A 24958-nucleotide genomic window follows, 5' to 3' on the forward strand; every position below is an offset into this window, starting at 1 on the left:
CTTCCTTCCTTTCTTCCTCCTTCCCTCCCTCCCTCCCTCCCTTCCTTTCCCTCCCTCCCTCCCTCCCTTCCTTCCTTCCTTCCCTTCTTCCCTCTCTCTCTTTCTTTTTTTTTCTCCTGGAAACTGGGGCTTCCTATTCTTCTCCAAACTGGAAGTACACAGTAGCGACTCCCCACTCTGATCCCATTACCAACTGGTATAGGAGATTTGAGATCTGCTCTGTTTCCAACCTGAGCCAGTTCTACCCTCCTGAGACAGCCTGGTGGTACCCCTCACCATATCAGTGCTGGACTTAGTTAGGATCCCCCCCTCTAGCCCCAGCCCAACAGAGCCCACCTCAGGAGGAACTCAAGGCGGCTGATGGCATTGCTGTTGGTGACGGGGAAGAGCTCCCGGAGCTGGCGCAGCAGCAGGAGGGCATGCTCCACGAAGGAGATGAAGCTGTTGGCCAAACTCTCCTCCTAAAGGGGAGACAAGCTATTCTCTCCACGGTCCTGATCAGGGCCAGGGTGCAGGGGAAGACATGCAGGATAAGCATCCCACCCCCCCAGGCTCTTCCAAAGTACTCTTGTAATAAGGAAACAAGAGGCCCAGAGCAGGAGCTCATGGATGAGCCTAAACTATGCCACATCAGCCGCCAGCACGTGTGCCCAATCACACACAGCCTCTTCCTCCCACCTCAAACCTGGGCCTTAGGGTGGTGATGCTCAGCCCACTCCACCCAGAAGCTGGTCCCTGATGAGCCCCCTCCTTGGCTTTCCCACCAGCCCTTTCCCCTCCCTGACCCACGTGGGTCCACTCACCTGTTCTCTAGGTAGCTGAGCTGCTGCCTCTCCCCACTGTTCCTGGATGGTTCCAAGTAGCTCCAGAAGGTAGCCATAATCCAAGCTACATGCCTGGTGGTGCTGGCTGCTGGCCTGCCAATGTCTTTGGGGAACCCCCCCCCCAAACCGGGCAGCCTGTCAGCAGAGGCTTCCTCCCTGTCTCCCACTCTGTGCCTGGCCCTCCTAAGTGCCCTCACCCCCTCTACCCTGCTCTCTATTTCCTCCAGTTCCTTCTCTCCCCTCCTCTGTGCTATAATCTGCCCCTTCCCATCGGGCCATCTCCATTCATTTCTGCCCACTGTCCGGCTGTCCAGGCCAGTGTTTGTCCCCTGAACCTCATCGTTTCTTGCTGCCTCTCTGTGACCTTAATCTGCGCATCCCCACTCATCTCCTTCCACTGCTTGTTCCTGGGACCTGAGGACCAGGTCCAGAGCTGCTTCTCCATTTAGTAGTAGCAGAAAAAATGTCTCTGCGCCTCTACTTTCACTCCAAGAGGCCTGGACCCTACTTACATCATGGCCAACTGCAGAGCCGATAGATCCATCTGGGTTCCATGGTGACAAAGAATAGTGACCGCAGGCCCACTCAGTTCTCCTTTCCAGCCGTAGGCTTCTGGCTGCCAAGGGAAGGACACGGCGTTGTGGCAAAGATGGGAGGGAAGGGGCAGGGAAGAGAAGGCCCCTTAGGGTGCAAAAAGCTATGTAGGATTCTTCCTGCCCCCACCGACGCCCCCTGCTCCCTCCAGCTTCTGGCAGCTCAAGAGTTGGACTGAGTCAAGAAATTTGGTTTCAGATCCTGACTTCAGCATATCCTAGTGCTGGGACGTTGAGCAAGTCATTCATTTCTCTGAGCCTTTGTTCCCTCATCTATAAAATGGGAATAATAATACAGGTATCCCTTCCACATCACAAGGGTTAGGGGCATAGTTCCTCCACAATCTGGAAAATTCACATAAAATTTTTTTGGCCCTCCCTTCGTACCAGAGAAGAAGCTCGAATTTTTTCTTTTTCTTTGCCAGGGTGTTTATAGTTCTTTATTGCAAAATGTGTGTTAAGTATTTGGTTGTAAGCTATATGTAGGTCAATATTAAACCATCTCTACATTTCTAGCCTTTGTGTGTCCTCTGCTGGCTTTCATGTTCTTTTCACAAACTTTAACTTTTAATTTATTTTAACTTTAAAAAGAAATTGTGGGGGAGAGGGGAGGTTGGGGGGTGAAGGGGAAAGTAAGAGCATGAATCATGTAACCATGTTAACTTTTCTAAAAAAAATATATAAAAAAAATAAAAAAAAGAAAGAAATTGTGGGGGCAGCTGGGTAGCTCAGTGGATTGAGAGTTAGGCCTAGAGATGGGAAGTCCTGGGTTCAAATCCGACCTCAGACACTTCCCAGCTGTGTGACCCTGGGCAAGTCACTTGACCCCCATTGCCCACCCTTACCACTTTTCCGCCTAGGAGCCAATACACAGAAGTTAAGGGTTAAAAAAAAAAAAGAAAGAAAAAGAAAAAGAAATTGTGTATATTTATGGCATTAAAAGATAAAACATGTTGATATTATACAATATTATCTATATATTTTATGAATTTCTAAACTTTTTCTGTCATCTGTTGGCTTACATGTGTTGTCTGCAGCTTCTGCAAACCCCCCCCCCAAAGACTTATCAGAAAGAACGCTATCCACATTGAGAGAAAGAACTGTGGGAGTAGAAGCGCAGAAGAAAAACATTTGCTTGATCTCATGGGTCGATGGGGATATGACTGGGGATGTTGACTTTAAATGACGCTCTATTACAAATAGTAACAATATGGAAATAGGTTTTGAACAATGATACATGTAAAACCCAATGGAATTGCTCATTGGTTCTGGGAGCAGGGAGAGAAGTGGGAAGGGAAAGAACATGAATCATGGAACCATGGAAAACGTATTATAAATAAATTATTTTAAAAAACAAAATTTAAAAAAGTAACCCCCCCCCCAAATTCCCATTTAATTTCTTATGTTGACCTGTGATATATCAAAACAGTGATGGAGGAAGTCATGGTATGGAAGGGATACCTGCACTTATATTTCTAATTTCAGAGGATAATTGTGAGCAAAGCAGTTTATGAACATTCATGCCCTATAGAAACAGGAGTTATTGTCGTTATTGTCCGAACCAGAATCAGACGAGGGATCTGTGCTCCCTTGGCAAGGTTTGAAAGGTATCCCATTGCAACTCGTTTGACTTAGTTTATCACAGAATAAGGACCTACGATCCATAGAGAGTGTCATCTGGCATAAAAATATGGGCATTTGCTAAATGTCGTATTAAAAAGTGTCCCACTGTGTCTCTTCAGGAGCTGTAGCCTTCCTAGTGAGGAAATCAGAAAAGCAAGTGGCGGAGGGGATTGCATAAACCTCACTGACTCCAATTCGTGACTCAGTGCTGGATCTAGCTCACTCACCTTTCTGTTTGAGTATGTGTCTAGTCCAGTTTCTGTCTTGTGGGAAATTTTTATTCAATTATGGAAACTGTGAGAAAATCTTATTGCATCGTTTCAGCCTCATCCTGTGTGGCTGGGAAACTGGACCACCACCGCCTGCTGCTTAGAGACCCCTCGCTAAGTACCTAGGGAGTGCTGACCAGAAACCTAGGACCACCCAAAAGTTTTGTCACAATTATACATCTCAAGCAACCCATAGGTCTTCTCTGAAAACTGACCCCACACTGGCTAATCATTTATAGTTTCGGGGCAGCTAGGTGGTTCAGTGGATAGAAAGTCAGGCTGGGACAGTCCTGGGTTCAAATTTGACCTCAGATATTTCCTAGCTATGTGACTGAACAAGTCACTTAACCTCAGTTGCCTAGCCCTTATGGCTTTTCTGTGTTGGAACTATTACTTAGTTCTAAGACAGAAGGTAAGAATTTTTTTTTAAAAATCACTTATTGTTTCCATATTCCTTTGATTGAATAGAGATACTTGGGGGGCAGTGGGATGCTTCTTTTTCTCATTTCAGGGAATTGCACTAATCTATTCACTCTCCCCCTCCCAACTTGGAAAGTCCCTAATCTTTCCTCCAATTAGAAATCTTATTACCTAATTATGTATCCTGGTTAATTGTTTTTATTTTTAATTGATTGGTCTTATTTGATTAATTATCTTTTTTTAAAAACCCTTATCTTCTGTCTTAGAATCAATACTGTGTATTGGTTCCAAGGCAAAGAGTGGTAAGGGCTAAGCAAATGGAGGTTAAGTGACTTGCCCAGGGTCACACGGCTGGGAAGTGTCTGAGGTCAGATTTGAACCCTGGGACCTCCCGTCTCTAGGATTCCCTCTCCATCCACTGAGCCACCCAGCTGCCCCGGATTAATTATCTTTAATGCATAAAAAACGTCTCCTCCTGCATTTGGAGTTCAGTGCCAAAGCTGAGGGGCCTGGTCTCGATTTGTTAGGCAATTGGCATGCATTGCCAAGAAGCCCAGCCCTTTGTTTCCTCAGTCATTTCATCTTTCACCTGCTGTACTAGGTAGCTGCCTACCTTGCCTAGCCCTGGTTGTTTTCAGCCTGGACATATCTGGACCCACATTCTCTTTTTATCCCACCTGTTTGGGTTTTACTTCCCACACTAGCCTGAGTTTCCGAAGGGGCAGGGACTGTGCCCTTCCCTCTCTACCTCACACATAACAGCAGGGACTCAGGGAGCTTGTTACAGATTTATTCCTTGACCTCCTTGTTTTCCCGCTTCAGGACCCAGAAAGGGAGAGGGGAGCAGGAGGGGCTAGCTCTCAAGGCCAAAGCCTTAACTTCCCATCTTATATCACACTACATCCCTCCCAGTCACCCAGTGAGAGAAGACACCCCGTCCCTGAGCCCTACCTGGTCCTGGCCATGCTCAAACTGAAGCAGTTGGCTGAGGAGTAGTCCATGCACCTGGAAGCCCGACATTCTCCGACTCATGCTGGTGTCTCTCTGAAATAGAAGTCTGCATCATTCCCCACTGGCCCACCACCCAAAGCTGCCCTTAGCAGCCCAGGATCCCTCTCCCAAAATTCCTTCTAGCCCAAGTATTCTTCTCTTAGCATGATACCCCCTTTCCCCATTAGTCCTACCCCCTCACTGGTTTTCTAGCTGCACCTTGCCCCCCCCCCAAACACACCTACTCAAATAATGCCACAGGGAGAACCCAGATTGTAGCATCCCAGGTAAGAAATGCACCCTCCCTTTGACCTCAGAGCCCACAGGGGGATTCTCAGAAGAGAGAAAACAGAAAATGGGAAAGATATGATTAAAAAGGAGGAGAAAGGGGGGACTGGAACAGAGATGGGGTAAGAATGAAGGGGAAAGTGGGAGAGGAGAGAGAGAGAAAATGGGTATAGAAGAGGAGGGAAAGAAGAGAGAGGCCAGAAGGAAAAGTGGAAGAAAGAGAAATAGAGAGAAGGAGGGAATGTGAAGAGAGAGAGGAGAAAGGAGAAAAGGCGGGGGAGGAGGGGAAAAAGAGGCAAAAGATAGAGGCAAGAACATAAGTGGCAGGAAAAGAAAATCCAAAAGGTCCTTGTAGAGCAGCCATAAATGCTGGGAAGTCCATTTTCCAATGACTGTTCATGCCACAATAAGAATTTTCTGGATCCCAGCCTGGCAGTAGGGCTTCCTGCCTGGGTTCGGAGAGGGGTAGGGGCAGAGGAGGAAGGGAAGACTGCTACCTGAGTAGTGATCAGCTTGAGGATGAGGTGGCAGTCTCCCTGTACCCGGGAAGAGCTTGATCGAGGCTCCAACTTGAACCATTTGTCTAAGCCAGCCACAGGGATCTCCTGCAGAAAGAAATAAGTCTGCCCCATCCCTACTGCCTGCTGGCATTGGTTTGCCAAAAAAGCCCAACCTATTTGCTTCTTTGTAAACAGAGTTACCTCTTCTCACGTAGTGCCCAGAATCCTAGAATATATTAGATAGAAGGGCCTTTAGAGGTGCTCCAGGCTGACTCCTCACTCAAGAGAGAAGGATGTCAGCACCCAGGTTTCAATATTTTGGTCTGTGCCTTGGATGGAGGAAGAAAAACCTCATGTATCCAATTTCTAGATGACACTAGACTGGGAAGGAGAGCTAGAGGTAGACAGGCTAGAAAGATGGGCTGAATCTAATAAGAGAATGCACTATGGACAGAAGTCTAGTTCTAAACTTGAGTCCCCAAAGTGAACTGAACAAATCTATGATGTGGGAGCCACAATTCGCCAACCATTTATGTGAAAAATAATAAAGGCTTTAGGAGGGAGAGCTTCAGTGGACAGCCTTCTCAGGATGAGTCAACACTCACGTGGCAGCAATTTTATTCTAGGCTGCATTAGTGGGAGCTCAATGTTCAGAATAAGGAAGGTGATAAGTCCTACTGATCTCTTCCCTGGTCAGATTCCCCCTGGGGAAATGGGCTCAGGTCTGGGCAGGAAGGACAATGACAAACTGGAATCTGCCCAGAGGAGAATCAACAGATTAGTGAAGGACTAGAGGCTGCCAAATGATGAATGGGAGATATTTAGCATGGAGAAGAGAAGACTTGAAGTGCTAAATGACCTGTCTTCAAGTATTTGGAAAGTTGTCAGGTGGAAGAGGGATTAGGTTAACCTTGTTTTGCTTCGCCCCAGAGAGAAAAACAAGGAACAGTGGGGGAAGTTGCAGAAAGGCAGATTTTGGCTTTAGTCATAAGGGAAAACTTCCCACCAACTAGAGTTATCTAAAATGCAATAGACTATCTCATTTGGAATAGAATGGGATGAGATGGGAAGGAAGGAAATCGCCATCATTGGAGATCTTCAACCAGGGATGTTGTATAGGGGATTTCTTTTTGGGGATAGTCCAAACCTCTTAGGTTTCTTCTAATTCTGAAACTTTATGGCAGTGACAGCAAACCTTTTAGAAGGGCAGGTGATATGAGAAACGTCCTCAGGGGAGAGGGAGGGGAGCAGCCTGCCCGAGTCCCTCTGGCTTTCTAGCAACAGACTCTGGTGAACTCTCTGCTGGGGAGACAGCGTGTGTGCCCAGAAAGGGCTCTGAGTGTTCCCTCCGGCATGTGTGCCACAGGTTTGCCATCACAGCTCTCTGGCATCCATAGAAGGGAAGGGATGTGTCCCAAGTCATACTTGAGTACATGAAAGATCTGTAATTTGTTAGTGTGAGGGAACTCTAATGAGATAACACCCCTCATGGACGATTATCATCCTTCTGTGATATAATAGATAAGTCCCAGCAAGTTGTCCATTTATTGGAGCAGCCAGATCCCTTGAGGCAGAGACAGGAAGCAGGCGGTGTGTGCTGGGCAAGCCAACCCCCCCACTAACACTCCCTTGATCACCCTCAGACTCTGATGAAGACAGCCCAGGACCCTGGATCCAAGAGCTTTAGGAAGAGCAGTGCTTCTAGCCCAGTGGCCCAGCCATCATCCTGGGAAGCAGCCCTTGTGGAGAGGCAGCCTGGTCAATAGTCCTGCAGATGCTACAGTCACGGCTACCAAAGATCCAGAAGGAAAAAAGTTCCTGCCATCAAAATCCTTGGATCTGTCCAGTGGCTCAACATCACAAACTGATATGAGTCTTTATAGAAATGGCATAAAGGAGAGGCATCACCATCAGCTTTGCTGCTGTACACAAGGTTCTTTCCCGTTATATCTCAGAGCTTAGAACAGGAATGGCAAACTGGAGAATCAGAATCCTAGATGCAGGGGCAGCTGAGTGGCTCAGTGGATGGAGAGCCAGGTCTAGAAATAGGAGGTCCTGGGCTCAAATCTGGCCTCAGACACTTCCTAGCTGTGTGACCCCTATTGCCTAGCCCTTACCGCTCTTCTGCCTTGGAACCAATACACAGTATTGATTCTAAGATGGAAGGTCAGGGTTTAAAAAAACAAAAAACAATCTGGGAAGTCAGAGATTCTCCTGAGAGGTGAGGCCTCACATCTTGCTTCAGATGTCATTAGGTCTGGACAGTAGTTAACAGTTCTTTAGGTTTTCCTCTTTTCTAGCTGGGAGCAGGAAGGAAAAGGGAGCTCCTAGAATCTGCTCCTCTCCAAAGTTCTCAGAGATGAAAAGGATCTTAGTAGTTGTTTAATCTAACACTTATTGAATGGGACACCTATTCACCCATAAGTGACCATCCAGCCTCTTCTTTAGTCAATAAGCATTTATCAGCAATCACCTTCTATGAGGCAGGGAACTCTCTACCTCTCCAGGCAATCCGTTCCATTTTGGGAGAGTTCTAAGTGCTAGGATGGCTTTCCTTCCATCACATTTAAAACAAGACTCTCCATCTCCCAAATCCAGGCATCTTCACTAGCTATTCCCCATCCCTGGAATCCTCTCTCAGTCTCTCTCTCAGTCTCTGTCCCTGTCTCTATCTGTCTCTGTCTCTGTCTGTCTGTCTCTGCCTCTGTCTCTGTCTCTCTCTCTCTCACTCACTCTCTCTGTCTCTGTCTCTCTTTCTTCATCTCTACCACCTGACTTCCCAGGCATCCTTTAAATCCTACCTTCTATGAGAAGGTGTTCCCAATGCCCCTTAACGCCAGTGCTAATAGTGCTCATTAATGCTGATAGTGCTAATTAAATGATAAAACCTCTGTTTTTTTTTCTGACTTATCCTGTCTATATCTTGCCTGTACAACTAGACTGTGAGTTCCTGGAGGGCAGAACTTTTTGTCTTATCTTGCTTTGAATCCCCAGGGCTAAGCACAGTGCCTGGCACATAGTAATAAATGTTTGATGACTTGGCTAAAATGATCCCTCCGCAACTTTCGCTCCTGGCTCCCAATTCTGCCTTCCAGAGCCAAACATAACGTTGAACCCTTCTTCGCTCGGGCACCCTTTCAAACTTGAAAACAGTGATCGGGTTCCTCCTAAGTGTTGTTTTCCAGAACATTCTCAGATCCTTCAGCTGATATGTAGCCAGCATGAAACACTCTAGGACTATAAAATCCCAGGGCCGGTCATAAAAAGCCTCCAGGGTCAGAAATGGTCAGAAATTTAAAACATGAACTACACGTCTCCTTGCCAACCCGACTGCCCTCTACTGGACCGGCTCCAGACTATTTACTTCCAAAGGTGGATCCCAGAACAGAACACAAGACCTCAGATGCTGACACCGTCTCTCTTGTTCTGGAACCTATGCCTCTCACTGCAGCCTGCAGTAGTGGTAGTTATTTTTTCCCCAATTTGAACATTATTTATGAAACAGATCTGAAGGCAGCCACGATCCCTGCCCTCGTGGAGCTTACAACCCAGGATGGACGTGACACCACAAATAACTGCCGTATAAAAGATGGGGGTGCCAGAGTGTTAGTGACCCCCACTGTGTCTTGCCTATTACAATTAGTCTTTTTTTTTAACAGTCATCTTTCTCACATCCCTTGTCACCTCGTTAGCACTATCAGCAGTTCTCTCAATTAACAAGTCATCCCTTTAATTACCCATTCAGAGGCATTTCAGTCCCAAACTACCTTGTAGTGTACACATGGTGCCCCAAAAATCTTAGTGTAGTTTTGAGCTCTTAACACTTAGCAAGATGACCATTTGGGGGGCACTTTGTACTTGCATTTATTTATTTGTACTTGTATTTATTCATTTGATATTTCTGCTGTATGTATTTATATATGCACTTGTTATCCTCCCTATGAGAATGGGAGACATTCTAGAAGGGATGATTCTATTCTTTGGACTTGTATCCTCACGTTTGTAGTGATGGATTGACCGCCACATCATGCTATCGACTCACCCGCCGGGCTTCCAGTATCCTGGGAAACCTCCCTCTCCCCAAGTCCTTTCCGTATGAAGCACCGTCCCAGTGCACCTCCTCCAACCTGAGCCACGCATGGGGTTGAAAATTTAAACCCACAATTTCTGACTTTGTGGATTTTTTTTTGACCAAACCTGTGATTTTGAAAATCTGTCCTATTTCATCTTCTACCAGTTGGCCCATGGCCGTATCTTTTTGTTTCTTGCTTCTATCATCCATCATGTTTTAACTCTTTCTCTTTGTGTCACTCCAAAACTTGTAATCTGGGTTATCTAGGCCTTCAGCCAAGTTATTTATAAAATGTTCAAGAGCAAAGGGCTCGGAACAGACCAGAACACCACCAGAGAGATCTCTCCCTCGAACTGATAGCGAGTAGCACCCTCTGCCAGCTCACCTTTCCTCAAGTTGCTGATAGCAGCTACAGAAATGAAAGTGTTTTTTTTTTCTTTACTCACTCGAATGGGGATATTGAGGCAGCCCAAGAAGTCATCAGCATTGTCCTCTGAGGCTCCTGCTGTCCCGTTAGCCCGGGCCGACTTGACAATCTGTTTGAAATACCTGTAGGAAGCAGAACCGGGAGAATGCTGTACACAGTGACAGAAATATTGGGGGACGATCAACTGAGAAAGACTTAACTATTATCAGTAATACAATGATCCAGGCCAATTCTGAGGGATTTAGGACAAAGAATGCCAACTACCTTGTAGCATCCAGAGAAAGAACTGCTGGAGTCAGAATGGAGATGGGAGCAGGCAATTTTTCACTTTAGTTTATTTGGGTTTTGGTTTGGAGGTTTTGGTTTTATAGGATTATTCTCTTACAAAAATGATCCATATGGAAATATGTTTTGCATGATAATACCTATATAACCCAGATCAAATTGCTCACCAGCTCCTGGAAGGAGGAGGAAAGGGAGGGAGGGAGACAATTTGGATCATTTAACTTTAGAAAACTTAGGTGGAAATTTGTTATTACATGTAATTGGCAAAATAAAATGTCTCTATATTAAAAAATAAATAAATACAGAATTAAAAATAAAAAATTAAATACCTGTTGGAAGAAAAAGAGAATGGGGGAATCCTGAAACCCACAAATTCCCAAGTAATTATCCTTACCTCCTACTCACTACTGTGTAGACAGAAGCTATCACTAGCTAATTCCTCTGCGCTTTCCCCAAGGACCCTTTGCTGGCTGTGGCCCAAAACAGGAGGAGGATTTGGCAAAGAATCAGGAAGCTCCATGGACTACGTTGGCATACACGAGTGTGACTGTTTCTCATAGGCAGCTCCACACTGGAAGCCCTCTGGTTGTCTTCCTCCCTATCCCATCCCTTCATCCAGCTCCTCACTTTCTCTAGGAGATTCAGCAAAAGTGGGGAAGGGGGTCCAGAGCTGAACCCCGGCTTGGGAAAAGGACCAGGGAGGTGTCTCTTGATCACCACAATCCCCAAGGATTCCTCCCCATCTCTAGGCTCCTATAGCTCTGCAGTTTCAAGGCTGATTCAAAGCTGGTGGGGTGGATGGGTTAGGGGGTCCCCAAAGCTGGAGGGGATGTGGGGCTTATCTCTTATCCTCTAATAAATAGTGATCTGGGACCAAAATTGGAGGATGGGATTGAACTCTCTTCCTTGCCTCCATTCCTTATACTGGCAGAACATTTCTTCCTGGGTAAAATGAGAGGATTAGACTCGAAGGGCTCCGAGTCATCTTCTGGTTCTGAATGCTACAATCCTCGTAGGACTTGGGGGTGGACCCACGAACACGTCCAGAGTCCAGAAGAGACAAGTCTGGGGGACTGGGCTGGGCGGGCACGGAGGTCACCAGCTTATTAGCTCTCCTCCTCCCTCCCTCATCTCTCCCTCCTCCGACCGTGCTGCTATGTATCTGCTGTCTGTACCTGCCCATTCCCTTGAAGCCGATCACTTCGTTGAGTTTTTTGCAGGCTTCGGCCACAGAGACATCATCGTCGTGGTCCCTGAAAGACACACAAGAGATCCAGGTGTGGACCGCGGACCTCGGCAGCTGGCCCTAAACCCAGCCAGAAGATGCCGCTTACGCTGGAAGACCCACCATATGTCCAGGTGCAGCTGGTCATTGGCCGCATCATCTATTTCACTGCCAGAGAGAAAAAGACCCCCCCCCCCTGGGCTCAGGTGTGGCCAGGACAGGGACAGTTAGTTCTCCCCGGCCCACCCCTGAACCCTGAACTGTCCCAAGCTGTGTCTCTCAGGGAGGCAGGAGAGGCAGCCTGGTAGAATGAAAAGAATGCTAGACTTGGGATCAGAGAGTATCTGGGTTCAAATCCTGAATCTGCTCCTGGGGGACCTTGGACAAGTCACTTAACTTTTTAGGATCTCCATTTTCTTACCTCAAAAAAAAAAAAAAAGCAGGGTAGTGCTAGATGTCAACTCTAAATCCTACCATCCACTAACTCTGGGAAGCCTTGGGTAAGTCATTTCCTCCTCTTTGGGCTTCATTTCTAAAATTTGGAGAACCGTCTTTTCCCTTCTTTGGTGACTGGGCGATTGGGAAGATTACATGAGGTGAGGGATGAGCCAGTTTGCCCAAATCTGAGACTGCTAACAAGAGCCCAGGACGGGGGGTCTAGGCCAGCCTTTGCCACTAAATTTCTGGGTGACAAAAGACAAGTTGCTGCCTGCGTGAGCTCTTATTTTCCTGACCTGTAAAATGGGGATAACCACTAGGGCCTGGCTATCCCAGTCACTGGGTTCCTTCCCTTTCCTCTTTGCATGACTGAGGTGACAGCTGTCCGGCTAACCCAGACCCAAGGCCAGGGCCCTGTTTCTGGCCACGAGGGCTGAGCGGCAGCCCCTCCTGCTGTTGGCCGGAGCCCTGCGTCCTTACAATAGAAAGTGCTCATTCCAGACGGGGTTCAAGGTGCTGTTCTTGACCTCGGTGACTTGGATGTACTTGGCCGGGAGCACATCTCTGGCACTATTCCGCTTCTCTCCTTTCTCTTTTCGCTTTCGAAAGCTGAATTTCCGCTCCTTCTTTTCTCCCAGCTCTCGAGGACTCTGGCCGATCAGGATGCCCAGCATGCAGTACGGATCGCTGAAACCTGGGCAGACGAGGCCCCGTTATCCACTCCCCAGTGCCCGTCCCAAGTCCCCAGAACTCGGGCCTCAGGCCAGCCCAGTAAAGTCTGCTGGAAGACTTCCTTAAAAACTTAAACCCTTACCTTCTGTCTTGGAGTCAATTGACACCAAGGCAGAAGAGTGGTAAGGGTAGGCAATGGGGGTTAAGTGACTTGCCCAGGGTCACACAGCTGGGAAGTTGCTGGAAGATTTTCAAGCTACTTTTAAGGCATCAATGCAGGAATTTCCAGCAGGGAAAATATTCCTCCAAGCTAATAAGTAAAGACCCTGACCAGAAACTCATTGCAGGACCTACGTCTTCCCTTCAGCCCAACCTGCTTTCTGCTCCCAATTTCCCCCTCCCTCCCCCCCTGCATCCACAGAAACCGAGAGTCAAAGAAGCCAGTTTTGTGGAACAGCCTCCAGAGGTCACCCCATCCAGTCCTCTGCCCTGGGTAGGAGTCTCTCCTACAGAGCCCCCACCATGCCAGCTGTCAGATGACAATCTATCAGTCCCACTTTTATCGGAGGACGAGGGAGTAGTTTCCTTGAGCTACAGTTTTATTGGGTTCCATCTCACTAGGGTTTGGGCGCCTGGCTTTAACAATAAATCAAGGGAAACACGGCTATGGTTAACACTCCAGCTTCTCCGGATCAGGAAAAGGGCCAGGCAGGTCTGGTTCTCTGCCTCTTCCTAGGAGAGACACAAGACACGCGAGGAGGAGGGAATCCAGACCGAAGGACGGAGGTCGGAGGGACGGAGCTCGCTCACCATTGGCATCCTTGGCCAGGAGGTTCTTGGCTCGCACGACGGTGACTTTCAAAGAGTACGCCGGGGGCTGAGAGGAGAAAGGGGCCAGTGACTGGTGAGTCCTTAGGCTTGGGCTAGGGGCTGGAGAGAAGGTGCCTCCCCTACCTGCCAGCAGTGAGGCTCAGGAGGCTCGGGAGGATGCTGACAGGCTAGCCCCTGGCAACTCCTGGGAGGGCTGAGAGGGAGGGTGGGGGGCTAAAAGCACCCCCATCCCACACCTTCTACCCCACTATCAGCCTTTTGCTGAGCCTCATGGGTCTTCCTAGACAAAAGGGACTCCAGAACACCAGAGTGGGAAAAGGGATTAGTTCTAGAGGGGGTGGGGGAATAGGGATGTAGTTGGCAGAAGGGGGTGCAAGAGCTAGAGCTCAAAAACCTTGAAAATGAATGGGTTACAAGAATAATGGACACGGGACTCCCCCAGATCCCCCCAATGCCCTCCTCGTAATACCTTGGCCTCCTTCACTCGATGCAGGGCTGCCTCCAGTTCAGAAGAACTCATACCAAAGACCTGGGAATGTGGGGCAGAGAGCAGAAGGGCTCACTAGCCTACCTCCGGTGCTCAGTATGCCACACAGGGGTCCAAAGGGCCATTCGGCTATCAGACCAACTGGCCGCTGTGGGTCAGATTCATCTCTATGAATCTGGTTTCTCCTTCCCCCAACCCCCAAGATAAAACCCTTTGAGATATGGGGGAGGGACAATGGCTCATTCAGGCCCACAGAGGGGACGTCCCCCCCAATGGTGAGACCAAACCCAGCCCCATATCCTGGGGAAAGGGCAGAGGGCTGACTTTAAGAGCATGCTCAGCCCCTTGGCCCAGAGAGGAGGACTAACTGGCCTTTTCCCCGGCCCTTCCCAACAAGTGCAATAAGGGCATTTCGGCAAGACTCAGAACAGAGGATGCAAAGGGTCTGGTCAAGTTTCAGGAGTTCCATGCTCAGTAATAATAATACCAGCTCACACTTTAGGGCACCTTAAGGTACACAAAGTGTTTTCCTCACAACAACCCTGTGAGGTAGATAGTGCAAGTATTATTATCTCCATTTTTACAGCTAAAGAAACGGAGGCCCAGAGAGGTAAATGATTTGCATGAGATTGGGTAACTGGGAAATGTCAGAGCCAGGATCCGAACCCAGATTTTCTGACCCTTCCTCATATCCACATCTATCACATCACTGTAAAAGAATTAAAGAGGCTCTCCAGAACGACTCCCTCCTGGACATCACGTTCAGTGCTCTTTTTTTTTTTAAACCCTCGCCTTCTGTCTTGGAATTCATAGTAATTATCCATTCCAAGGCAGAAGTAAGCTTAGTGTTCTTTACACAATACTATGCAGCCTCAAACTCCAGAAATATCACCAACATGCGATAAATAATCTAATTTTAAAAAATAAATGAATTTAGATTGAAGAAAGGAAGGATATTCTCCTGGACTGGTAAGTGTCTTGGCCTGAAGGCAGGAAGGGGGATGACACAGATGGTCTCCCAGGACCAGTTCTAGCCTGGGGAATCTATAACAATTACATCCTGTTGGGGGCAGCTGGGTGGCTCAGGGGATTGAGAGTCAGCCCTAGAGATGGGAAATCCTGGGTTCAAAACTGGTCTCGGACACTTTCTAGCTGTGTGACCCTGGGCAAGTCACTTGACCCCATTGCCTAGCCCTTCCCGCTCTTCTGCCTTAGAACCGGTACCTAGTATTGATTCTCAGATGAAAGGTTTAAGGGTTTTAAAAAAAAGTCAGTGTTGGGGCTACAGCCATGAGAAGTGAGTGTCAAAGACAAGATGCTCAAATCTCACACCCAGCAAATAGGCATGGCTCGCCTTGCCAGAGCCCCTGACTGCTGGCAACAGATTGCCTGTACCCATTGAGCTACACAGAATCTCTTAAAGGCTGGGCTCCTCAACTTTCCCTTCTACTCCATGCTATGGGCCTTCAAGAGAAGTTCCATAAGCTGGCCCTCTGGTCGGAGTTGGATTCTCCCCAAATGGAGGAAATTTATAGATCTATGCCGATTGTATTCCCACAGCATCCTCCTCTCTTCCTCCTCTCCCAACTGTGCCTCCTAAATCCTAATCTCCAACAGACTCTGATTGGAGAGGTCTTGAGGGCTTCTATGGTCAGGAAACAAGGATCACACTCTCCCCTAGCACTCTCCCTAAAGAATTCTTCGTTTTTCCCTTTGGGCCCCAGGTAGAGCATCTGCCTAAGTGAGTGGGTCATGAGATGTAGGGATAGCTGGCCCCAATTCAGGTACCTGAACTGGGCAAAGAAGGTGACCAGAGCCTTTGGTTCCCCAAAGCTCATTCCTTCTGGGAGGCCTGAGAGGCATTTGTGATGCAGTGAGGGGAAAAAAAGACAGAGCACTGAACTAGGGAGTCTCGGACATGAGTTCTAATCCTAAACTATGACATGACACTTTGTGTCCCAGACAAGTTATTTTTCCACCCTGGGTCTCAGTTTTTTCACCTGACCAATGGAGGGGGTTAGACTAGATGATGTCTAAAGTCCCTTCCAGCTCTTACAACTTAATAGTATGAAGCGGGAAGGAAACTTTGGGCATTAACTGGTTAGCCCCTACTCCCGACTCCCCCATCAATACTCCAAAGGGCCTTCGGGCCCGATTTCAGAAACAAGCAAGGAAATCGGGATGGAAATGGGGACGTGCGTCTAGACTCCTCGGAGGCTGCTCCTGCTGATTTGGGAGCGAGCTTCCCAGAGCCTGGGCAACCAGTTTTAGGGGCCGAGCCCTCTGTTCTCACACACCTTAAGCACTTGGATGGGGAAGGGGGAAGAAGGGCTTTACTCACCCTGACAGATCCCGCTGTAGAGCAAGAGTTCAAACAGAAAACAGCAAAAAAAGACAGCAGACAGTTTAAAAAAAATACACATTTACCACAAGACTCTCAAGCTCAACACATGGACATGACACAGACAGTGGGGCCACAGAAAAGCAGTGGGACTGTGGGGGTAGGGAAAGGGACCCGAGCCTGGACTGGGCTGGTACACAAGGACTCGGGAAATATGGTCTGCCATGTTTAATCTCTCCTATTTCTTGCTCACTGCCCTGGGAGAGGAGATCAGGAAAACTGGTCTTTCATCTATACTTGGCAGCCCACTGTGAATGATCTTGTGGGGAGCAGTGGGAGAGTAGGGCTGGGCAACCAATCAGACTTAAGGACCAGTGACTATGGATATTTGTACAACCACAGCCGTGACTAATACCTGGTAAGTAGCAAACACAGGAGACATGAGGACAAACAGGACAGATGGCTGGACTCCAGAGACAGAGTGACAAACTATATGAACCATTCTTTCTCTTCTTCTTTTCTTCTCTCTCTCTCTCTCTCTCCACCTCCCACTGGCCTAGCCTTGTATCTTAGTTGTCCATCAATCTACTTTGGTGGGCAGGGACTGGTGCCCATCTCAAGGGAAAGTATTTATGGCCTCCCTGGAGAAGCCTTCAAGATAGGCATTCTGTTTAGGTTTGGGATTTCTGATATTTGCTGGCTGAATCCTAGGTCAGCTAAAATCCAGAGAAACTCCCCAAAGCAGGCAATCCCCTACTGCTCTTCCTCTTTGATCTGCTGCTCATTGGAGCAGCAACCTTGAGGACCAGGTTCTGGGAACGGGGAAATGGGACTGAGATTTAAGGAAGCTCTTCCCTCAGGGGCTTCCCCCTTTTTTAAAGAGATTCCCTGGGTCAGGATTGGATGGAAGATGGTGTCTAGGGGATTCCCTCCTCCCCACTTACCTTCTGAAGATAGTCAAAGAGTTCATCTTCATTGACCACATGGTCTGGGGATGCCACCCCCGATCTGTAGCATACAGTGTACAGGGCTTCCTCAAAGAGCATTTCCATCTGTTATACAGGTAAGGGTTGGGGTGAGACCAGGTGGGAGAGACACTGTATGGTCCTTTGGGCTGGGAATACCAGACTAGACTCAGCCCACCAAGACAAGGGGCTAAAGAACCTTTATCCTCCAAAGTAGAGCCCTTGTGCAGAGGAGGGCAGACCTGGCCCCCTTCCCCATACCCCAGTGTGTCCAGGGGAGAGATAAGGAATCAGACACGATTTGTTTTATCTATTACCTCCTTCTTGGTTGGCATCAGGTTTTCAGCAGCATGGCCAGGGCCCAGGGGCTCCCTAGGAGGTGGGGCACTGCTGTGTAAGACGCCCTGCAAGGAAGATGAGAACCAATGAATCGTATGTTCCTCCAAAGAAGAGGCAAAGGGAAAAAAAGGCAGAGCCCTCTCCATTCTCACTGAGTATGTGAGGAGTGGGGCTAGGGTACCGTCTTCTTGCCATTTCCACCAGTAGCCCCTTTCTCTAACTGTTGTTTCCAAAATGGGGAGAGGGGAGTGAAGGATTCCCCTTTGTCTAACCACCTCTTTGAATAGAAAGCCTCAGACTCTAAGTGGCCACCCCCTGGTAAATAGGACTAGGGTTCCTTTCAACAGCTGAATTACACCGAAGCAAGAGTTCTTAACAACTCTTTTGCATCATGGGACTCTTTGGCAGCCTGGCAACGTCTTTGGAAGCCTTCTCAGAATAACATTTTTAAATGAATAAAACAAAATACATAGAATTTTAAAGGAAACCAATGAGTTATCATGGGAATTAAAAAAAAACACCCAAGTTTAGGGACCCCTACACTAGAGGAGCAGTAATGCCAGACCTAGATATGTGGGTTACTGGGTTAAGGAGCCTCAGATTCCCACAGCTGTAAACCTCTGGTGCTGTTCAACCCGGAGCTCTTGTATTGGTTTCACAGAGCCAATGCAAAGCCTTTGAATTGTTTAAAGAGCAACCAAGTACCCACCGTCCCCTGTCCAATGCAAGCCACAAGAACGTGGCTATAGGTCCCCACAGGGAATTAGCTTTGGGGAAATACACAGACAGGTCAGGGTAGACAGCCGCTGGTGCTGCGGTACCCTTTGGCCCAACTGCCCCTCTCACCTCTAGCCGCCCCAAGCGCTGTCTAGTTTCCTTCTTCTTCAGAATCATTTTCATCTTCGAAAAGAAGTCTCCATCCTCGCCGTCCTCCCTGGAGGATGACAGAGGCAGGGAAGTTCAGGCTGAGCCACTGAATCTGCCCCACAGACAGCCCGGGTCAACAAATCCCAGCAGGTGCATACCTGTCCCCAGTCCCTGCTATCATCCTCCGACAATGAATAATCCTAAGAACAACCGTTTCAACAATATCTACACATTACTATGGTACTTTGAAGCTGACAAAGCACTTCCCTGTGAAGAAGGGGGCACAATTACTATTATCCCCATTTTACAGGTTCAGAAAACCAAGGCTCCAAAAAGTTAAATGACTTGCCCTTGGTCTCGAAGCCAGAAACATGAAAGAGCCAGAATTCAGGTTCGTGCCTGAACTCCAGATTCAATTCTTTCCATCATACCATACCGCCTGGGAGAAGCAAGATGGGCCTCCATTTCCTCATGAGATACTGAAGCTGCTCTGACAGCTGTTATGTAGAGATCTCTACAATCTCTACATAACACAGCCTCCAAAGCTGTCATGAGACTGCCATGATGGAGGTGAAAGGAGGATGCCCAAGGAAGAACTTAATTTTATTCAAATCTGTTGGTTGGTCAGCTCTTCCTGCCTCCTGTGACCCTGCCATTGATGCAAGGAACCATCACCCAGTAAGATGATGGGAGGCCAGAGCTCCCAGCTTGTGTGTGGCTCAATCAACAAGGCAGGTCCCTAGCAAACTGCTACCTCTACTATTTCTTTTTTTTTTAACCCTTTCCTTCTGTCTTGGAGTCAATACTCTATATTGGCTCCAAGGCAGAAGAGTGGTAAGGGTAGGCAATGGGGGTTAAGTGACTTGCCCAGGGTAACACAGCTGGGAAGTGAGGCAAGATTTGAACCTAGGACCTCCCATCTCTAGGCCTGGTTCTCAGTCCACTGAGCTACCCAGCTGCCCCCTACCTCTACTATTTCTAGTGCCCTGCCCTGCCATGCTGGGACAAGAAGACCTGAGGCAGGACTAACTAGCTCTCAGACAAGGGCTCTAAAAATGTGAGAGGCATATCTTTCAGTCCTCTAACTGAGTAAAAGGATGGGAATTCATGGAGAGGAATGGGGCTCTGTGGGGTGACGTGAAGAGGGAAGAGAACCCTGAGGAGGGGAATGGGAGAAGAGCTCGATGTCAGTTCTGTGACCTTCTGATACAACCAGCCCATGAATCCTGCCCTTTGCCTCTGTTTATGGCAGGGGAAAGCCAGTGAAGAAAACAGGACATGCAGAGGGAGGGGAGAGGGACAGAAGAAAATGTATGACCTCAACCCCTCTTTTCTATTGGGCTCCTTCTCAACAATACCCAAAGCGTTTGAAGTGGCTTCTTAGGCAACAGAGCTGATCTGAATTCCCTGATTGAATTTCAGGGAGACTGAACATCTCTCATCAATGAGTAAGTACCCTGAAGAGGTCAGCCAGCCTCTTTTGTGCTCCCCAGATACAAAACAAGAAATGGGAAAAGGTGAAAGGAATAGAAATCTCTTCTGCCTGTAGAGGCAGGGGAGTTGGGTGGGGGGCAGGGGGAACAGGGAAGAATGGCAATGAAATCCTCTCATAGAGGCCAGAAAACAGTCCTTCAGCCTGCCTGAAGAAGAGTCAAAGGTAAAATGAGCTTAAAACTGCAGCAGGTCCAAGCTGTGGCAAAACCCCAAAACTCAAAGGGTTCTCATCTACTGGGGAGTGGCTGGATGAAATTAGGACTTATGAGTGTAATGGAAGAAATGATGAAAGGGACAGTTTCAGTGAAGCCAGGAATGATTTGTATGAACTGATCTACAGGGAAATGGGCCAAACCAAGAGGATAAAGTATACAAGAACAATAGCATTGAAAAAGGAAGCTAATGAAAGACTTGGAAATTCTAATCCTCGAGATGCCAAACCATGATGCCACCCTCAAACATGCAAAAGACAAAAGATGAAAAATGACAATTTTATTTACAATCTGGGAACTTGCTTTGTTTGACTAGGTATATTTTGTTATGAGTTTTCATTTTTTTTCCCATTGAGGAGATGGGAAGTTGGAGAGAGAGAGAGAGAGAGAGAGAGAGAGAGAGAGAGAGAGAGAGAATAAATGCTTGTTATTTGAAAAAAAATTAATTTCAGAAAAATTGTAACAGGAGAGTAAGTGTAAGGGATAACTTCATTTTAGGGGAAATTGTTGGAGTTTTCGATAGATGGGCTAGAGAAGGAGAAGGCTCGGGCTTTGGACATTCCTGGAGATGGGATAGATTTCCATCTGTCTACTAGAATAAGGAAGGTAAAGCCTGGATGAGATGACTTTGATGGAGATGGTCAATGGGCAGTAATACGAACAAGACCCTCATACCCTAAAATCTTGCATTTTTCACTAGCTGGCATTAGTTAAACATCAACCGAAAATCTGTAGTTTCAGCACTAGTCAAGCATGAATTGCAGAATCTGTATTGTTGATCAGTTCATCAATCGCCTTTACTAGATCTGTAATGTTCTATACTGGTTACCACTTTTGTGCCTAATCTGTTTTGTTAATTACTCATATTGTTCTATATTTGCTTTGGATTAGAACTTTAAGACATAATTGCCTATAATGGTCCTCCATTGTACCATAACCTCCTCCAATATTCTCATTCCAGAAGGGCAGCGAGACCTCTCCCACACTGACAAATGCTAACAAGGTGGACAATGGGGGAACAAGGGCACTGTGCGCTGGGGACTCTGGTACTCCAGAAGAATCCCCCAAACCTGCCCATGCTCCTTATTCCCTATGACATATGTGTCAAGCCCCCAAACACACCTCCCCCTGAATTTGGCCATACCCATTTTCCAGGGTTTTTAGGAGAGGTGAAGATTTCTCTGGGATGGGAGGTGACTAGCCTCCAGACCCTAATAAATATGCTAACCCTGATCTTCAGAGTGCAGAAGCTGCCACTCTACACTTGGAGCTGCTCCTCCACACCAGGGGCTGCTCCTCCACACCTGGAGAGCTGCTGTTCCACTAGTTCCAGAGAGGCTACTCTACTAGCCCCTGGGCTTATCCATCAGCCATAAGGCTACCTGATCAGCCCCCAGATTTTTCCACCAGCTATTATACCACCAATAAACCATTTCTTCTTCAAATAAAATTCTTTTCTTACTTCTGGGTTGAATGGAGTTTGAGTCTCCCATTCTTGGGGTGAGACCCTGCTACAGACTTGGTTGTGTTTCTCCCACAACAACCTGATACAATCCTACATTGGTCTATGGAAGAAGCTTCAGAGGGAATCCAGACCAACTTCTCCATTTTTGTAGAGAAGAAAATTGAGGACCAGAGAGTCAGTGGATGACTCTTGTTTCTTTACATTGTAGAACTGACTTTATAGCTCTTGTTGAGGTGGCCTCTAATTCTTAACCCTTTATGTGGTGTGCCTGGATGGCCTCCCAGAGCCTGGTGGGTATAAAAATAGCTCTCTAGAAGGAAAAGATGTCAGAGACCCAGAACATTACAGATCTGACATTTCATCTTTCTTCTAAAAAGGGCAGGTTGGCTTTGCTAATCTGCTGTGGAACAGTTGTTGCTGTCAAAGGCAGAGTCAGACAAACCAGCTCTCCTCCCCAGGGTCCAATTCCTCCTGCTGCCAGTGAGGGGAAATGTGGGGAGTGTAAGAACATAGTGAGATGCAGAGAAGACTGAGGTCCTCTAAGGAAATGAGTCTAGGATAGGCACAACTGCCAAGGCTTCCTTCCAGGCAATACCCTATATAATACAAATAATGTTTATATGTCATTTTAAGCTCCTATATCCACTGTCTCATTTGATTTGATACTTAGAACAACTCTATGAGGTAAGTGGTATTATCATTATTTTACAAGTGAGTAAACTGAGTCTAAGAAAAGTTAAGTGACTCTCATCCATGATCACAAAGCCAGTGTCACTAGTAATAGTGAAAACACACTAGCATTTTAAATGTCAGAAGGGCAGCTAGTTAGTGGAGAGTACTGGTCCTAGAGTCAGGAAGATTTTCATTCCAATCCAGTCTCAGACATTTACTAGCTATGTGACCCTGGGCAAGTCACTTAACCCTGTTTGCCTTAGCTTCCTTATCAGTAAAAGGAGCTGGAGAAGGAAATAGCAAACCACTCCAGTATCTCTGCCAAGAAAACCCCAAATGGGGTCATAAAGAATTGGACACAATTGAAGCAACTGAACAAATATAAGATTCCTCAAGATTCAAACTTAGGTCTTCCTGACTCCAAGTCTAGCACCACTTAGCTCTAGTAGGGACAGTGTCCTGGGAGTGAACGTGTCTGATCTTCAGAGAGGTTCCATTCATGCAAAGATCACACAAGATTTTGTGATGCCTCCACCTGGATGACGCCAGGATGTAGTTAGTTGAAGTACCTTGATGTGGGTATAAGGACATTTAGGCAAAGCATAAGGGTGGACCATGGTAAAAATGTCCCATGCCAATTGGCTAGGAATCATCCCTTATAACCAGATTAAGAAGCCTCATCAGAAGAATCTGAGGTCTAGGGCACTCCATTTCCTTCTAAAGCATTCTAGGAAAATAAAATGATTTTGGGGTGGAAGCTAAATGGGAAGCCCATAAGATTGAGGGAAGGACCTTTCTTTCTCTAGTGAGAGAGAGATTAGGTTAGAGCCTCCTGGTTAGCAGGTTTCCTATTTATCAGTCTTATTGGACAGTTAAATTAAGAGGATCCAGATTAGGACTAGACTCTCAGTGGACTGTCTTACCCTAAGATCTCTCCTTCTCCAATCCATCCTACACACAGCTGGGTGACTCACAAGCCTCTGACATGAAGCTGATCTTACCACTCCTCACAAACCTTTATAGGCTGACCATTGTCCAGTGAATAAAGTATGGACTCCTCCCTCCCACTGGTCTTCAAAGTCTTCCATAGATATCTCCAAATTCTCTCTTTTAGATCACAGGTCTAGAGCAAGAAGGGACTTCAAAGATCATCTGGCCCAATTTCCCTCCACTCCCCCCATTTTAACCAATTTAGCCTTCTTTCAGTTCTGGTTAATTTTGCCTTTGCCCTTCTCACTCTCCATTGCATCACAGTTTTTTGATGAAAGAATGCAAGCTCTTGAGGGCAAGAATTGTCTTGGTTTTGTCTCTGTAGTTCCAATGCCTGGCATATAGCAGGTGTTTAATCAATGATTGTTCATTGATTGGCTGATCTGTGTGTTTGTCCTTCCTCTCTCCTAATTAGATTGTAGGCAGCTTGAGAACAGGACCTATAATGTGTCAATCATGTATCCACACTTAATAAAACTTAACAGAAATCAGTCTGGGGCTTCACTCTTGCTTAGGATAAATGCTAAGCCCTCTTAATATTTCCCATTACCACCTGCCAGACCTGGAGGCAGGAAGACTCATCTTTAGGTGCTCAAATCTGGCTTCAGAAATTTTTCTGGTTGTGTGACCCTGGGTAAGTCACTCAACCCTGTTTGCCTCAGTTTCTTCATCTGTAAAATGAACTGGAAAAGGAAATGCCAAACCCCTCCTGTATCTCTGTCCAAAAAACCCCTCAAACGGGGTCACAAAGAGTCAGGCACGACTGAAAAGCAACTGAACTGGACATTACCTTCAGCATTTGTAGACCTATATTCATTGCCAACTTTTACTGGACCTACATTTGGATTGTAGGGTGAGATCCAGAGAGGGTCATTCAGAAAATGGCAATAGATTGGAGGCTATCAAGCAAACATTGCCCTAAAAGTGTTGGGAGTGTGAATGCCTTTTGCCAGTTGAAGCTGGTAAGATCAGTACTGTTAGACATGAGACTGGAACATTCTCCCACCCCCGTATCCCCATCTAGGTCTGATTGGAATTGGATCTGTTCCATCTGGGCACAGCAGACTCAGCAGGTCCCCGACTCCCCAGAGGACTCACCTGGCCACGCCGGTCTCAGGTCCACCTTCTGGCAGGGAGGAGCTGGGTCCTGCTGCTCCAGATGCTACTGCCTCATCGGCCCTCCTTCGAAAAGACTGGCTTCTCTGAACCTGCCTCAGCACGCTGCTCTTGATATCCAAGAGGGTCGACATGCCTGCTCTCTGGAGAACTGGAGGGAGGAAAGGAGAGATGGGGTCAGGGTTGCTTGGCCCAAGAAGTCCACAAAATAAAATATCAATTCAACAGGAATCTGTTAAGAACCTGCTATATGCAAAATACAAGAATGGATGCTGGGAATAAAAAAGACAAAAAGGCAAACAGTCCCTGCCCTTGAGGGGCGTTCACTTTATTAGAGAGAAACAACATAAAAACAGGTAAGAAAATTAATAGAGGAGAACGCTATTGAACAACAGAACAACTGGGGTGTCAGGAAGGACTTTCCATGGCAAGAACACCTGAGCTCAGTTTTCTTTTGTTTTTCTTTCTTCTTTTGTTATCTTCCTTTTATTTTAATAATAAATTCCCACATAAGTTTCCCAAAGTTTTAGGATTCAAGTTGTCTCCTTCCTTT

At 47.1% G+C, this 24958-nt stretch overlaps 1 protein-coding gene across 1 annotated transcript in view; it reads right to left on the reverse strand.

Annotated features, from left to right (window-relative positions):
• Nucleotides 1-24539, reverse strand: part of BAIAP3 (BAI1 associated protein 3) — a 36580-nt gene extending 12041 nt beyond the window's left edge. The window contains exons 1-15 of the mRNA XM_044677532.1: nt 24388-24539; nt 18295-18523; nt 17568-17654; nt 17230-17337; nt 13927-13986; nt 13437-13503; nt 12435-12648; nt 11640-11684; nt 11467-11544; nt 10026-10128; nt 5505-5612; nt 4681-4773; nt 1337-1440; nt 804-927; nt 337-461 (exon numbers count right to left, since the gene is read on the reverse strand). Of these exons, the coding sequence (XP_044533467.1) occupies nt 337-461; nt 804-927; nt 1337-1440; nt 4681-4773; nt 5505-5612; nt 10026-10128; nt 11467-11544; nt 11640-11684; nt 12435-12648; nt 13437-13503; nt 13927-13986; nt 17230-17337; nt 17568-17654; nt 18295-18523; nt 24388-24539 (1697 nt within the window). The remainder of the gene's footprint in view (nt 1-336; nt 462-803; nt 928-1336; nt 1441-4680; nt 4774-5504; nt 5613-10025; nt 10129-11466; nt 11545-11639; nt 11685-12434; nt 12649-13436; nt 13504-13926; nt 13987-17229; nt 17338-17567; nt 17655-18294; nt 18524-24387) is intronic.
• Between the last annotated feature and the right edge of the window lie 419 nt (nt 24540-24958).

This window comes from Gracilinanus agilis, chromosome 1, assembly GCF_016433145.1.
Source record: "Gracilinanus agilis isolate LMUSP501 chromosome 1, AgileGrace, whole genome shotgun sequence".
Classification (NCBI taxonomy): Eukaryota; Metazoa; Chordata; class Mammalia; order Didelphimorphia; family Didelphidae; genus Gracilinanus; species Gracilinanus agilis.